Source organism: Pleurodeles waltl, chromosome 7 (genome assembly GCF_031143425.1).
Source record: "Pleurodeles waltl isolate 20211129_DDA chromosome 7, aPleWal1.hap1.20221129, whole genome shotgun sequence".
NCBI classification, from domain to species: Eukaryota; Metazoa; Chordata; class Amphibia; order Caudata; family Salamandridae; genus Pleurodeles; species Pleurodeles waltl.
The window spans coordinates 497,152,108-497,168,553 of record NC_090446.1 but is presented as its reverse complement, the minus strand read 5'-3'; the positions used below and the strand labels follow the sequence as shown (position 1 = coordinate 497,168,553).

The 16,446-nt window shown below is 48.5% G+C and overlaps 1 protein-coding gene across 10 annotated transcripts in view; it reads right to left on the bottom strand.

The window, feature by feature from the left end:
• The window catches only part of SETD1A (SET domain containing 1A, histone lysine methyltransferase), a 905,198-nt gene that overhangs the window by 314,486 nt on the left and 574,266 nt on the right, over positions 1 to 16,446 (bottom strand). For all 10 annotated transcript variants that reach the window (XM_069244167.1, XM_069244168.1, XM_069244163.1 and 7 more), the window contains one exon: positions 3,810 to 3,897. In XM_069244167.1, the coding sequence (XP_069100268.1) occupies positions 3,810 to 3,897 (88 nt within the window). The remainder of the gene's footprint in view (positions 1 to 3,809; positions 3,898 to 16,446) is intronic.

Sequence of the window (16,446 nt, the reverse complement as noted above, 5' to 3'; positions counted from 1 at the left end):
AGGCACGAATCTAGACAAAGGAGAGGGGGAGTGACCAGTCCCCTGTCCATCACACCCTAGAGGTGGTGCCCAGAGCTCCTCCAGGTGGCCACTTGATTCTGCCATCTCGAATCTAAGGTGGGTAGAGGCCCCTGGGAGCATCTGGGTCACCAGGTCAGGTAGGGGACATCACTGCCCCCTCCTGATAGGTGGTCTCCCTGCTTGGTGACCAATCCCACTGCCTGGGCTATTTAGTGTCTCCCTCTTGGGTGGGTGATCAGATTTGACGTGCAAGATTCCAGACGGACTCCTCTGCTTCATTTACTTCGTCTTCTGGCCAGTGGGACTGCAACTGGATCCTCCAGGAGCTAACAATCTGCAACTACAGCGACGACTCCGCTCTGCAACATTGTTTCTCCGGTTCCTTCCAGCAACTACAACATTTCCCCGGGTGTGCATTCTCTGAAGGCAACGGAGCCTTCAGCCTGCAAAAAAAAGGAAAAACAAATCTCCCTTGGAGTGAAGGAGTAACTCCCCTCTTTATTAGCAGGAACTAACTGAAAAGGCGATTGGCTGTGTGGATCTCATCTCCTCTCCTCCGGAGCTGCGTGGATCCTGCATCACAGATGGGGGTCTGGAGTGGTTCCCTTGGTCCTCTCTACCAGCTGTCCAACTTGGGAGACAGTAAACCCTTGCCTTTCTTTCCCCGGCAGTACGCCTGTGCACCGCAACTCTTGTAGCTACCAAGGTTTGTTTGTTCCTCATCCAAAGGGATATTTATGATTTTTTTCCTGCAAAGTGCTGTCTCCTGCCTGCTGCTCCGGAGACGTGGGACACTCCTCCAGGTGTGCTAAGTGGGCTCACTGCGACTCCTGTGCCTGCTGCCAGTGGGTTATGCCTCCCCTTCCGGACTCTCCAAGCTACTGAGGGTCACCCCAGACTCCCCTTCCTCGGTTGTGTCCCCTGGACCTTGCTGGTCCTCTTCAGCCTTGCAAAACCTTCTTCTCCAACTCTTATTAATTCGGTAACAGGCAATTTAAACAAGTACAGATATTATAGTCTTTTAGGTTATTTTATTGCTACGTCTACACTTTGACTGCATTAAGAAAAGTGATTCGAAATGCCTCACAGAGACATATTCATTGTTTCAGTAGGAAAGCACCTATTTTTGACATGATTAGCCCCCACGATTTGCCTGGTATCTGATGTGATTTCGATTGAAGGTGTACTGAGTTCCTGCAACCCGGTCCCCAGTGCCAGAGTTCTTCCCCAAAACTGTACAGATGTTTCCCCAATTGGCAAATCCTTTAGCACCCTCTGTAAGTCCCTAGTAAATGGTACCCCTGGTACAAAGGGCCTTGGGTACTAAAGAGAGTCCCCTAAGGGCTGCAGCTCATTTGCGCCACCCTAAGGTATCCCTCACCAAGAACATGAGAGGCTGCCATTGCAGGCTGCAAGTCTTGGTGCAGATAAAAATGAACACAACATGGCACACAGCCTGTCCCCTAACACTGCATGCAATATATTTAACTCACCCCTCCAGCAGGCCTTACAGCCCTAAGGCAGGGTGCATTACATTACATGTGAAGGCATATCTGCATGAGCTGACATGCCCTGCTATGCCTGTCAATTCTCAGACATAGTGAGGGACAAAGTAAGCCATTTTAAATGCATGTGCTGGACATTGGTCAATACAAGCTCCTAGCTACATGATGGTGTCACTGAAGACAGGGATGTATGGTATCCATCATCTCATATTGTTGAACCCACACTTATGCCTGTCTTGAATTTACCAATACATGTACCCAAAGGGCACCTCAGAGGTGCCCTCTGAAATCCTACCAGCCTCTGGTGTGCTTGCTCATCAGTTTCTGCCAGCCTGCCACCCAAAAAAACCATTCTGAACCCCTAGGGTGAGAGCATTCTGCTCTCAGGAGGCCCAGTACAAAAGCATGCCAGGAAAAGGGTGTAACACCCCCTCCCACAGGAGAACCTGCTAATTAGCTTTCCTAAGGCGGTAGGCCTCAAAGGGCTGCCGCTTTTAAAATGAGAATCTGGATCCCCTCACAGGAGAAGAAGTCACCACCCCCCATCCAGTACCCATTTGGCACCTGGACAGGCAGGAAAATTAGCTTGCCACCCCCAGGCTAGTATCACCCCTTAAGGTGGGCTACTGCGAGGTGGCCATGATTTTTCAGAAGTAGCCATCCGGGTGATGGCATGCTTGGGAATTCTGGGATAGGGTTATGCCCACTCCCCACAGGAAGTGGTCATACAGGGGTGTAGTGACCCCAAGGGTCAACCAAAGGTACTACCCTACACACCCCTAAATTCGGAATTTAGGGTAGCCCCTGGCACCAGAGAACCAGATCCTGACAACTTAACAAGACCAAGGACACTGAAGCCGCAACAGCAGAAGAGGAAAAAGCAACAGCTGACCTAGTAAAAACCCCGCTGGCCTGTCTGCATCACTTGTCGATCTGCAACAAAGTCGACTCATCCTGCAGCTGTGACTCCAGAAACCCGGGAGGACTTCCTGCCTTCAATAAAGACTCAAGACCTACCATAAACAGCGGACCTGTTCTCCAACAATCTCCAAAGAAGGCTCTCTGAAGTCTTTGGCAAAGCCAAAACCAGACACTTTAAATCACAACTGCATCTGCCGTCTCCAACCCGAGCTGAAGTGGACCACAAGTACCAAAAGTTTCTTTGGCCCTCCACAGTTCGAGTCCATTGTGGTCTCACCCCTCCAGGACACCCCGACGACGCTTGCAGCCTCTGCAAACAGCCTCCACTGCAACCCTCCAGTAAAGAAAACCAGACACCTAAGGACATCTCTGCACCTGTTGCCAGAGCCGTGGAGAAGAGGACCAAAGGGACCTACATATGCCCGAGCATATTGAGGCCTCAGCCCTGCTATTAGTTCAGCCCGAATGGCTTCCTGGCCGGAGCCTGCAGCCGCTTTCTGCAATGACCAATCTCCACAGGAATGTATTGGGCACCCAGCGCTGTTTTGCACTCTGCACCCGGCCACCCATGTTTCGCTGAGGGGGTACTGTGGGTGCTGCCTTGGAATCTTGCCCACTACTAACCTTAAAAGCTAGAGATTTTGTAAGTCGCTGTATTTTACCTGTTTGGAGGAGAACAAGTTTTTCCTCCGATGTGATAACACTGGAGAACCTGCACTTTCTCCACTTTTTAAAGTGAAAAGAATTCATACTTAAAAACGTACTTACCGGAACGATTTTTCTCTGATGCCCAAGAATATATATAAATACCTGCTATTCGTATAAATTTGTGTGGATCGACTTCTTAAGTTGTGTGTCTCATTTATTAACTACTGTGTATTTGTAGATGGCCTGCACTCCTCTATGTTAAACCTAAGGCTGCTTGACCACACTACCCGTAAATAGAGCATTTCCACTCACTGGGGAATCCCTGGTCCCTTTCCACGGTATTCACATACCATATAAATGGGCAACTTCCTACAGTTGCTAAGCATCAATGAAACCTACATAATGGAGATGAAAGTGTTGTTACACTAAACACTGTTTTCTTGGTCATACAGTGAGATCGTCATCTCTCACCAATAAGTAACCAGAAGAGCGAAACAATACTATTATCTTATAGTTAAAATCTTTACTGCATAGTATTTGTTAGTCTATTTCAGCTCATCGAGTATGACAAAGCAATGAAAAGCAATGTAAGATTTTGCCAAATCTATACACTGGTTAACCTCCTGCGTCATGGTGCTACACATCTGTGACACTGTACTTTGTGTTCAAAGAATTTAGCAGTGCAAAGTGAAAACACTACCTGAAAAGACCTACCGTCATCATCCTCGTCGATGGGTGTAGAAGGACGTGGACGCTTCTGATCACTACTTTCAGAAATTTCTGACAGTTCTTTCCTTTTCACCTACAAGAGAAAAGCAACCATCAGCTTAAAACAGCTTTTAAGAAGGATGAACTTAAAAGATGCAAACTCATGGCAAAAAAGGAACTAGGGCACCTGTCAAATCATTGAAAAAAGCATTTTTTTTAAAGAGAAGAATGTAGTTGTACAGGCCTCAATGACCGAGATGAACACTGGCAGTCTCATACAAAGTTGGAAACCATGAGTAGCACCCTCACATGGACTCCAATGGAGTCCAGTGGACTCCACCATTAACCTCTGGAGGTACATGTTAAACCATCCACACAAAGACATATGTGTTAGGAAATGCCTCCTTGGCATGGTTACCCCCTGACTTTTTGCCTTTGCTGATGCCAAGTTATGATTTGAAAGTGTGCTGGGACCCTGCTAACCAGGCCCCACCAGCACCAGTGTTCTTTCCCTAAACTGTACCTTTGTCTCCACAATTGGCACAACCCTGGCACCCAGTTAAGTCCCTTGTAACTGGTACCCCTGGTACCAAGGGCCCTGATGCCAGGGAAGGTCTCTAAGGGCTGCAGCATGTCTTATGTCACCCTGGGGACCCCTCACTCAGCACAAACACACTGCTTGCCAGCTTGTGTGTGCTCAGAGTGCCATGCCAACCTCACACTGCCTGTGGCATAGGTAAGTCACCCCTCTAGCAGGCCTTACAGCCCTAAGGCAGGGTGCACTATACCACAGGTGAGGGCATATGTGCATGAGCACTATGCCCCTACAGTGTCTAAGTAAAACCTAAGACATTGTAAGTGCAGGGTAGCCATAAGAGTATATGGTCTGGGAGTCTGTCATACACGAACTCCACAGCACCATAATGGCGACACTGAAAACTGGGAAGTTTGGTATCAAACTTCTCAGCACAATAAATGCACACTGATGCCAGTGTGCACTTTATTGTAAAAATACACCCAGAGGACATCTTAGAGACGCCCCCTGAAAGCATACCCGACTTCCAGTGTGGGCTGACTAGTTTTTGCCAGCCTGCCACACACCAGACATGTTGCTGGCCACATGGGGAGAGTGCCTTTGTCACTCTGTGGCCAGGAACAAAGCCTGTACTGGGTGGAGCTGCTTCTCAACTCCCCCTGCAGGAACTGTAACACCTGGCGGTGAGCCTCACAGGCTGACCCCCTTTGTTACAGCGCCACGGGACATCCCAGCTAGTGGACATGCCCGCCCCTCCGACCACTGCACCCACTTTTGGCGGCAAGGCTGGAGGAGATAATGAGAAAAACAAGGAGGAGTCACCCCCCAGTCAGGACAGCCCCTAAGGTGTCCTGAGCTGAGGTTACTCTTACTTTTAGAAATCCTCCATCTTGTAGAAGGAGGATTCCCCCAATAGGATTAGGGATGTGCCCCCCTCCCCACAGGAAGGAGGCACAAAGAGGGTGTAGCCACCCTCAGGGCCAGTAGCCATTGGCTGCTTCCCTCCCAGACCTAAACACACCCTAAATTGAGTATTTAGGGGCTCCCAGAACCGAGGAAGATAGATTCCTGCAACCTAAAGAAGAAGTACTGCTGACCTGAAGCCCTGCAGTGAAGACGGAGACGACAACTGATTTGGCCCCAGCCCCACCGGCCTGTCTCCCTACTTCGAAGAAAACTGCAACAGTGACGAATCCAACAGGGTCCAGCGACCTCTGAAGCCTCAGAGGACTACCCTGCATCTAAAGGACCAAGAAACTCCGAGAACAGCGGCCCTGTTCAAGAAACTGCAACTCTTTGCAACAAACAAGCAACGTTTAAAGACCACACGTTTCCCGCCGGAAGCGTGAGACTTTCCACTCTGCACCCGACACCCCTGGCTCGACCTGCAGAAAACTAACACTACAGGGAGGACTCCCCGGCAACTGCGAGCCTGTGAGTAGCCAGAGTTGACCCCCCCTGAACCCCCACAGCGACGCCTGCAGAGGAAATCCAGAGGCTTCCCCTGACCGCTACTGCCTGCTTCAAGGAACCAGACGCCTGGAAACCACACTGCACCCGCAGCCCCCAGGACCTGAAGGAACCTAACTCCAGTGCAGGAGCGAGCCCCAGGCGACCCTCTGCCTAGCCCAGGTGGTGGCTACCCCGAGGTGCCCCCGTGCCTGCCTGCATCATTGAAGAGACCCCCGGGTCTCCCCATTGATTCCTATTAGAAACCAGATGCCTGTTTGCACTCTGCACCCGTCAGCCCCTGTGCCGCTGAGGGTGTACTTTGTGCCTGCTTGTGTCCCCCCGGTGACCTACAAAACCCTCCTGGTCTGCCCTCCGAAGACGCGGGTACTTACCTGCTGGCAGACTGGAACCGGGGCACCCCTATTTCCATTGAAGCCTGTGTGTTTTGGGCGCCACTTTGACCTCTGCACCTGACCGGCCCTGAGCTACTGGTGTGGTAACTTTGGGGTTGCCTTGAACCCCCAACGGTGGGCTACCTTGGACCCAACTTTGAACCCTGTGTTTTACTTACCTGTGAACTTAACATTTACTTACCTCCCCCAGGAACTGTTGATTTTTGCACTCTGTCCACTTTTAAAATAGCTTATTGCCATTTTTGTCAAAACTGTACATGCTTATTGTGATTATTCAAAGTTCCTAGAATACCTGAGTGAAATACCTTTCATTTAAAGTATTGTTTGTAAATCTTGAACCTGTGGTTCTTAAAATAAACTAAGAAAATATATTTTTCTATATAAAAACCTATTGGCCTGGAATTTGTCTTTGAGTGTGTGTTCCTCATTTATTGCCTGTGTGTGTACAACAAATGCTTAACACTACCCTCTGATAAGCCTACTGCTCAACCACACTACCACAAAATAGAGCATTAGAATTATCTCTTTTTGCCACTATCTTACCTCTAAGCGGAACCCTTGGACTCTGTGCTCAGTATTTCTTACTTTGAAATAGTATATACAGAGGCAACTTCCTACAATATGCAAGCACCTTGTAGCAAGCCGCAGTGAAAAGGACAACACGGGAGTCGGTATTCTAATAGGTTAGGGATGTTTATTATTTATGCAAATGATTGTTTTGTTGAGTGGCTCTTTTGGTTCCTCCGTCTGTCTCTGTGGGTATACTTCAGTTCCTGATTCTTTAACCGTCTCCTTGTTTCTCTTCTTTTTCATAGGTCTCCCGGGAATGTAACGTTAAGTGTTACGGTTGTTTTCTCTTTTCCTAACTATTCCTTGCTGTCCCTCTTCTTCTGTCTCGTCTTTCTGTTCACTCACTCTCTTTTTCATGTGCTCTCCTTCTTAGTTTTAACCTTCTCTTTTCTTTCCCTGTGTTTCAGCTGTTTTTTCTTCTGCAATTCCCTGCTTCTGTCTTCTTTCTGGACCTTTCTGTTGGTATTGGCGTCGGTCTTTTACCCACTCCTTCCCTTTCATTGTAACAGCATGACCTGGTACTTTTCTTACGGCGTTTCTATTTCTAGTGCTGTGATTCCCCTCACCTCACCCGTGCTTCCTGATTTCTTATGTCTGCCCCTCACTCTGTTTCATACGTTTACCTCACCCGTCCTCCCTTGTACCTTTTGTCCGCACTACCCGTCCTCCCTTCCCCAGACCACAACACGTCACACACCTGAGATTGCCACGCTTCTCAAGAAGCGTGGCGGGCTGCTGCGTTCTGCCTCCCGGTCACCGTGGCGTTCTGGTCTCCTCCTCGCCCCTCCTGGGTCGGATTCCGCCAGTCGCGGTGAAACTCCTTTCCTGGATCCCGGATCCTCCGATCCTGGTTCCCGTCTCAGTAGCCTCCTGGCCGCTCGCTCTGTCGTCCCGCACTTCCTCTCCGTCCTCCGCTGATTCTCCAGATTCATGTTTCCACTCCTTCTTCGACTCCTTCTCTGCCGACCTTTTGAAGATCCCGCCTTCCCGCGTTGTCCAGGACGTGCCGTTCTCATTGGCTGAGAGTCCTTGTTGTTCCAGCACCCCAGAGGCAGCGACAGCACAAGTGGGCAGAAGGTGCGGGCGGGTCTCAGCCAGCCCGTCACACACCTATATTGCATGTCACTGCCATCAAGATGGCAATGTTTGAATCTTCAGAGGCCACATAGGAGTCATGTAGGAAAATGGCTCCCTGTTGCAGTTACCCCCACTTTTTGCCTGGTACTGATACTGACTTGACTGTGAAGTGTGTTGGGATCCTGCTAAAAAGGCCCTAGCACCAGTGTTCTTTCACTTAAAAATGTACCATTGTTTCCACAATTGGCACACCCCTGGCACACAGATAAGTCCCTTGTAAAAGGTACCATTGGCACCAAGGGCCTTGTGACCAGGGAAGTTCCCCTGAGGGCTGCAGCATGTTTTTCTGTGTGTTGGTGGGGAGAAAAAGGCAAATTTGACATGGAATCCCCCTCAGGTTACATGCACACAAAATACTGCCTGTGGCATAGGTAAGTCATCCCTCTAGCAAGCCTTAAAGTCCTAAGGCAGGGTACACTATACCACAGGTGACGGCATAGCTGCATGAGCAATATGCCCCTACAGTGTCCAGGTCCATTCTTAGACATTGTAAGTACAGTGTGGCCATATTAAGTATACGGTCTGTGGGTTTGTCAAAACAAACTCCACAGTTCCATAATGGCTACACTGAATAGTGGGAAGCTTGGTATCAAACTTCTCAGAATAATAAACCCATACTGATGCTAGTGCTGGATTTATTACAAAATGCACACAGAGGGCAACTTAGAGGTGGCCCCTGTATATTACCCAATCCTTCGGTTCAGGACTGACTGGTCTGAGCCAGCCTGCCACTTAGACGAGTTTCTGACCCCATGGGGTGAGAGCCTTTGTGCTCTCTGAGGCCAGAAACAAAGTCTGCACTGGCTTCGTGTTACAATTTCCCAGGGCACTCCAGCTCGTGGAGGTCCCCCCCAATCCCCAGACTCAAAAAACCTGCACAGTGACGCATCCAGCGGAACTAGCGACCTCTGAGGACTCAGAGGACAGACTTGCACCTAAAGGACCAAGAACCTCCTGAGAACAGGGGCTCTGTTAAAAAACAACAAGAAACCAACTTTAAAGAGACTCTCGCCTCACTCCGGAAGCATGAGTTTTCACACTCTGCACCCGATGACCCCATCTTGAGATCAGGAGAACCAACACCGCAGAGAGGACCCACAGGTGACTCCAATGACGTGGACACCCTGTGTCGACCTCTCTGCACCCCCCAGAACGATGCCTGCAGAGAGGATCCAGAGGCTCCCCCTGACCGAGACTCCTGGTAACAAAGGAACCCGACGCCTGGACCAAGCACCGCACCTTCAGCCCCCAGGACCGAGGAACCACCTACCAGTGCAGGAGTGACCAGCACGCGACTCTCATCCTAGCCCAGTCGGTGGCTGGGCGTAGAAGCCCCCGTGCCCTGCCTGCATCGCCAGAGTGACCCCCGGGTCCCTCCATTGCTTTCAACACAAAACCCGACACCTACTATGCACACTGCACCTGGCTGCCCCTGTGCCACTGAGGGGGTATTTTGTGTGCCTGTGCCGCCCCCATGTCCACTGCATTGTCAATGATCTCAGAAGAGGCTAATTCTTCTTCCTGCAAGATCTTCTTTACTTCCTGCCTCTGCTCTTCATGGATGAGATCAACCATAGGTTTGATGTCGGACCACATCTGCCTATCACAGCATATTAGGATAGCCAAAGCATTAGCAGCTCTTACTGTAACGGCTGACATGAGAGAAGATCTTTGCCTATCGTGTCAAGGCATCGACCATCTCTATCTGGTGGCATTGAGATAGGAGATGCTGGATTTTTAGAGTGCCTCTGTGCAACCTGTGATATCAGAGTCTGCCCAAGGGTGCCCCGTGAGACATGCAGGAGCATCATCCGTAGCCCTGTACTTGTCAATCCATGGCAGGACCACTGGGCACTGTTGCGGGGCTCTTCATAATCCTGACACCCTCCTCCAATAGGTGGTCAATGATGGAAATAGACCTTCGTGATTTTTGCACTTGATCATTGAAATCATACAAGAAGCAATCAGAATGCTTCACTGTGACGGGTAGGTGAAATCTCTCCGCTGCCCTTTCCATAATAGAATGAAACCCCCCCAAAGTCTTCAGGTGGGGAATCAGCCATAGGGTATTGAGGAGGAGATGGAGTAGGAATCACATAATCCTGCCATTCCTCATGCTGAGACGGTAGTTCACCTTCTTCCCTTGCTTCATCCTCCGATATGGAAGGATCGTCCCTAGGCGGAGGAACAGCTTGCGGTGGTGGCGTCATTCTGGGTGTTATTGGAGTTGGAATCTCTGGTGGCAGAACAGAAGCTGTACTTAGCAGAGTAGATGGTGGTACCTCTGTCTGTGGAGGAAAGCGCTGTCTGTAATCCGCCAACATGTCCTGAAGATCCTATAGAACTGAACGAGGCATACATGCCTGCTCCTGTGGACGATGGTAGTCCGGATAATAGTGGTGCTCATTGTATTTATGAGTAGAGGGTGTGAGATAGTATCCCTCGATATGCTGACTTTGATCATCCTCATATTTCACATTGAGTTCCGAAGGACTATGACCCTGTCCAAAAGGTACTTCATCATCCGGGTCCTCCATGTCTAAAAGGTGACTTGGAAGAAGAGGGGAAATGGTTGCCACGTAGGCCATGGTGGGATTATGGCAAGTTTTAATTTTGATCCTTGTCAACAGTGTTTTCGTCGATGGTAGCGTTGACGGTGGTACCGCCGACAGTGGGACCGTCGACGGTGAAATCGTCGATGATGGAGGCGTGGATAATGAGAGCGTCGGCGATGAGAGCATCACCAGTGATGATGCTGTTGACGGTGCTGCCTGCGAAGTCTTAGACGTCTCCGAAGTTCTCGTAGATAAACTTGGAAACAGCACAGAAAATGCTGTCGTCGTCGTGGATGGTCTCTTCAACGTTACAGTGGTGACGGTGGTCGTCGACAATGTTGCCATTGACAGTGGCTTCGTCATCGATGGCAAAACAGGAAATGTTGCCCCTTTTGTTTTAGTGGCTTACAGGGGGTAGATGGAGCAGCTGAAGCTACCTCAGAGGGTTGTTTTTCTTTTTCTCTCTTTTTTGACTCCTTAGACTGATGATGGATTTTGGGGGGTTTCCTGCTCTCCTCAGAAGTTTCCTCTAGAGATCTAGCCCTCCTGTGAGATTTAGGAGTCAGTGTTTTCATCAGATGATTTTTTCTGGGCTTTAGTTTTCTGTACCCACTGCAACATTCTGCCTTCTCTGTCTCTCAGAGTTTTTGGTGGGAAAGTACAACAGATTTTGCATTCTTTTGCCTTATGAGTAGGATGAAGGCACTATATACATTTTTTAAGTGGATCATCCACATGAACTCTCTTTTTCCCACAGGTCTTGCAGGGACGAAGAGGCCTTTAGAATCAGACATCATTTGGAAGTAAAGAAAGTCCAAACCTTCTCTAAAGAAATGTATGGAAAGAACGGAGTAGAGCTCAGGGAGACTCCCTTCACACTCGATGTGCAGTGAAAATCTGAGGAAGGGAGCTTCTCTTGGGAGTGTTCTAGAGGGTGCTGTCGCCTGATTGGCTATAGTTCAAGTTTGGTCCATTTAAAAAAAAATGACATGGACAAACTAGCAAATGTAGGCCTGTTTGCCTTGTAAACTCTATGGTTATTGTTGTGTACTGCTTTATAGGATACCGTGGGACTCCCACTTCGACGACGGGAAAGATTTAAGCATGTGAATCTATGAAGGATCCAATACAGGATAACCTGGTTCACATGAAATCTTTTCTTTTATGTAAAACCTTGTGCAGTTCATTATAACACAGTGACTGGATTTCACTATCCCTGACAGCAGAGGTGAGGGGCCACCCAGAAGGATGCCTTATTGGAAGAAAAAACTTTTCAATGTCCTTAAAAACATCTTTTATCACTGGGAATCTTAAAAGAGGAGATGGTGAAGGACATTGTCTCTAACTGTTGCCCAATGTACAGGAAAATACAGCTAGAAACAGCCAAATGAAGAAAACAAGCAAATACAGATCACTTCTAGATTTGTAAGCACCCGATGTAGAACCTCTTCCATTTAAAGGCATAGAAGGACAGGTGAAAGAATCTCTAGCTTCTTTGCAATCTTGCAGATTTAACAGTTTGCATTTTCACAAGTTTAGGAGCCAGTTTGTCAAGGTCAACACCTGAAAGCTGGGATGCCAGATATAGCACCTCTTGATGAACAAAAGAGGGAGGAGGGCTGCCCATGAATTCTAGATGGATATGGAAGGACCCCTCTCTCCTTTCTGGTTATGTGCCCTATACTTGAAACGGATCCATACATGTCCCCCCTTTTTAGAAGAGAGGCATCATATTAACTATAGACTGTGATGGAACATGCTGAAATGGTACATCTTTAAGTAGGTTTGCAGTAACACAAGCATGAAAAAGACTGGACTACTGTCTGTCTGAATGTTCTTTCCACTAATGCTCCGTGCACCAGTAAAGCGGTCTCATTTACAGTCGTACATGTGGAACCAAAAAAATGTGAATGCTATGGATGACAGTAGTGATTAAATGGAGGATCAGTGAATGTACTCTGTAGAAGTCTGAAGCACTTCCTGCTGACCGCTCCCAGACAATGGGTTGTCTAAAGTGGTACAGAAGTTGATTTACCTTGATTTATTCTCAGACCCAAGGGTTGTTGAATTGATACTACTAAGAGTATTGTCGACCCTCTAACCACAGATTGCTCACCTTGGGAAAAACCTCAGATGCCAGACAGGATTCTAAGAATGTTTTCAGCAATTCCATCATGCATTGGTAGGCAGTGTTGTGCGGCTCCACATCTACTTAGTCCCACCCGAAGTGATACCACAGCAACATGTAATTGTCACCAATGTGCACTGACGTCAGTTTCTTTCTTAAACTTGTATGCGTCATTGGACGTAGAGCTAGCACACAGAAGTAAAAAGATGCATCTTTAAAGCCCAATGAAAGGCAAGACAATTGTCAATCAAGCAAAGGTAAACCAGGAGACCGTTCAAGGCCTTTTGCCGCCATAAAAGAGAAAGGGTGGGCGATGGTTTAATGAGCTAAACACTGCTAAAGAAAATTGGGACCGGACTGGTGAAAACCACGAAGAAAGAATGTGTTACTTGACTGTAACTCCTGTTCTCCAGTATTGATATCTTTCATAGATTCATATGTGTGAATCATTCCCCTAGAAGTAGGACTCCTTCAGTATCATAGTAAGCAGTATGTATCAGTATAATAGGCTGTAGAGGGAATGCAAAGTTCAACTTAATAGCCTATCTATTTCCTTTTTAAAAAAAGGACCCAAGTTGAACAATGACCAATTAGGGGACAGCGTCCTTAGAACACTCCCAAAAGAGGCATCTTGCCATAGTTATTTCAAGCACTAGTGGGTTGAACCTCACTGGCCAAGAAAGAGATCCTTTAAGGGGAGGAGGGTGGGTCACATGTGAATCTATCAAAGATAACAATACTGTAGAACAGGAGTTACAGGTAAGCAACAAATTATTTCTCCAGTATTGGGGTACCTTCCATTGATTCACATGCTTGAATTTAAATAGTTAGCAGTGCAATATATTAGTGTAAGAAGTTGGCTCTGTATATACTGTCTCAAAGTGAGAGATAGCGTGCACAGAGTCCAAGGGGTCCCCCTTAGAGGTAAGATAGTGGCAAAATTAGATAATTCTAAAGCTCTATTTTGTGGTAGTGTGGTCGAGCAGTAGGCTTATCAGAGGGTAGTGTTAAGCATTTGTTGTACACACACAGGCAATAAATGAGGAACACACACTCAAAGACGTAACTCCAGGACAATAGTTTTTATATAGAAAAATATATTTTCTTAATTTATTTTTAGAACCATAAGTTCAAGATTTGAAGTAAATACATAAAATGCAAGGTACTCCACACAGGTAAGTTAGGAACTTTGAATTAGAGCAAGAACATGTACAGTTTTTGTTAAAATGGCAATAGGCTATTTTAAAAGTAGACACAGTGCAAAAATCAACAGTTCCTGGGGGAGGTAAGTAATGGTTAGTTTTTTCAGGTAAGTAAGACATTTACAAGTCTAAGTTCCTGGGCATAGGCAGCCCACCGTCGGGGTTCAAAGCAACCCCAAAGTTACCACACCAGCAGCTCAGGGCCTGTCAGGTGCAGAGGTCAAAGTGGTGCCCAAAACACATAGGAGCCTATTGAGAAGAGGGCTGCTCCGGTTCCAGTCTGCCAGCAGGTAAGTACTCGCGTCCTCAGAGGGCAGACCAGGGGAGGGGGGGGTTTGTAGAGCACTGGGGGGGACACAAGTAGGCACACAAAACACACCCTCAGCGGCACAGGGGCGGCCGGGTGCAGTGTGCAAAGCAGGCGTCGGGTTTTGTATTGGATTTAATGGAGGAACCCGGGGTCACTCTAGCGGTGCAGGCAGGGCACGGGGGCTTCTCGGGCCAGCCACCGACTGGGCTAGGCAGAGGGTCACCTGGGGGTCACTCCTGCACTGAAGTACAGTTCCTTCTGGTCCTGGGGGCTGCGGTGCAGTGCTTGGTCCAGGCGTTGGGTTCCTTGTTACAGGCAGTCGTGGTAAGGGGAGCCTCTGGATTCTCTCTGCATGCGTTGCTGTGGGAGTCTAGGGGGGGTCGTCTCGGGTCACTCACAAGGTCGCAGTCGCCTGGGAGTCCTCCCTGTGGTGTTGGTTCTCTGGATCTCGAGCCGGGGGTGTCAGATGCAGAGGGTGAAGTCTCACGCTTCCAGCGGGAAGAGTGAGGTCTTTGAAAGTTGCAGAAAAGTTGCAATATTGTTGCTGTTTGTTGAGCAGAGCCGCTGCTCACAGGAGTTTCTTGATCCTTCGGTTCAGGGCAGGCCTCTGAGGCTTCAGAGGTCGCTGGTCCCTGTTGGATGTGTTGCTGTTGCAGTTGCAGTTTTTCGAGTCAGGAGACAGGCTAGTAGAGCTGGGGCCAAAGCAGTTGTCTCCGTTGTCTCTGCAGGGCTTTCAGGTCAGCAGTCCTTCTTCTTGGTTCAGGTTGCAGGAATATGATTTCCTGGGTTCTGGGTGCCCTTAAATACTAAATGTAAGGGTGTGTTTAGGTCTGGGGAGCAGTAGCCGATGGCTGCTGTCCTTGAGGGTGGCTACACCCTCCTTGAGCCTCCTCCCTGAGGGGAGGGGGCACATCACTATTCTTAGTGGGGGAAATCCTCCAAAACCAAGATGGGGGATTTCTAAAGGCAGGGGTCACCTCATTTGAGGACACCTTAGGGGCTGTCCTGACTGGTGGGTGACGACTCCTTGTTTTTCTCAAGATCTCCTCTGGATTTGCTGCCAAAAGTGGGGGCTGTGTCCAGGGGGCACGCATCTCCACTAGCTGGTGTGCCCTGGGCATTGTAACACGAAGCCTGAGCCTTTGAAGCTCACTGTTAGGTGTTACAGTTCCTGTATGTTTTGGTGGTGGTGGGGGGGGGGAGGGGGAGACGGTTGAAGCACCTCCACCCAGAGCAGGATTTGTTTCTGGCCTCAGAAGGCACAAAGGCCCTCACCCCATGGGATCAGAAACTCGTCTCTCAGCAGCAGGCTGGCACAGACCAGTCAGTCCTGCACTGAAGGATTGGGTCAAATACAGGGGGCATCTCTAAGATGCCCTCTATGTGTATTTTTTTATAAATCCAACACTGGCATCAGTGTAGGTTTATTATTCTGAGAAGTTTGATACCAAAACTTCCCAGTATTCACTGTAGCCATTATGGAGCTGTGGAGTTCGTTTTGACAAACTCCCAGACCATATACTGAATATGGTCACACTGTACTTACAATGTCTAAGAATGGACTTAGACACTGTAGGGGCATATTGCTCATGCAGCTATGCCCTCACCTGTGGTATAGTGCACCCTGCCTTAGGGCTTTAAGGCCTGCTAGAGGGGTGACTTACCTATGCCACAGGCAGTATTTTGTGGTCAGGGCATTCTGAGGGGGATGCCATGTCACATTTGCCTTTTTCTCCCCACCAACACACACAATCTGCAATGGCAGTGTGCATGTGTTAGCTGAGGGGTCCCTTATGGTGGCACAGCACATGCTGCAGCCCTTAGGGACCTCCCCTGGTCACAGGGCCCTTGGTACCACTGATACCTTTTACAAGGGACTTATCTGTGTGCCAGGGATGTGCCAATTGTGGAACAATAGTACATTTTTAAGTGAAAGAACACTGGTGCTAGGGCCTGGTTAGCAGGGTCCCAGCACACTTCTCAGTCAAGTCAGCATCAATATCAGGCAAAAAGTAGGGGGTAACTGCAACAGGGAGCCACTTTCCTACAATTAGCCATCAAATTAATATGAATATGATAGCGGAAGGTGGTTACAACATTATACATTATATTGTATTAGGTTCAACTTATTGGAAAAGATGACCACGTACTGCTTGACTCACGGCTGTATTAGTGGTCTGAAGTGGCTGAATTCAGACAGAAGTGCTGGGGGAAGTGTGCCTGCTTTATCAGGTTGCAGCACGGCATATATTTTCGAAGGATACCCTCGTGCTCACTGTACCACAGGATTCAAGTTAGCGTAGCTGATGGAGGGTGAAAATGGTCCCAGAGTGCTTGTTTC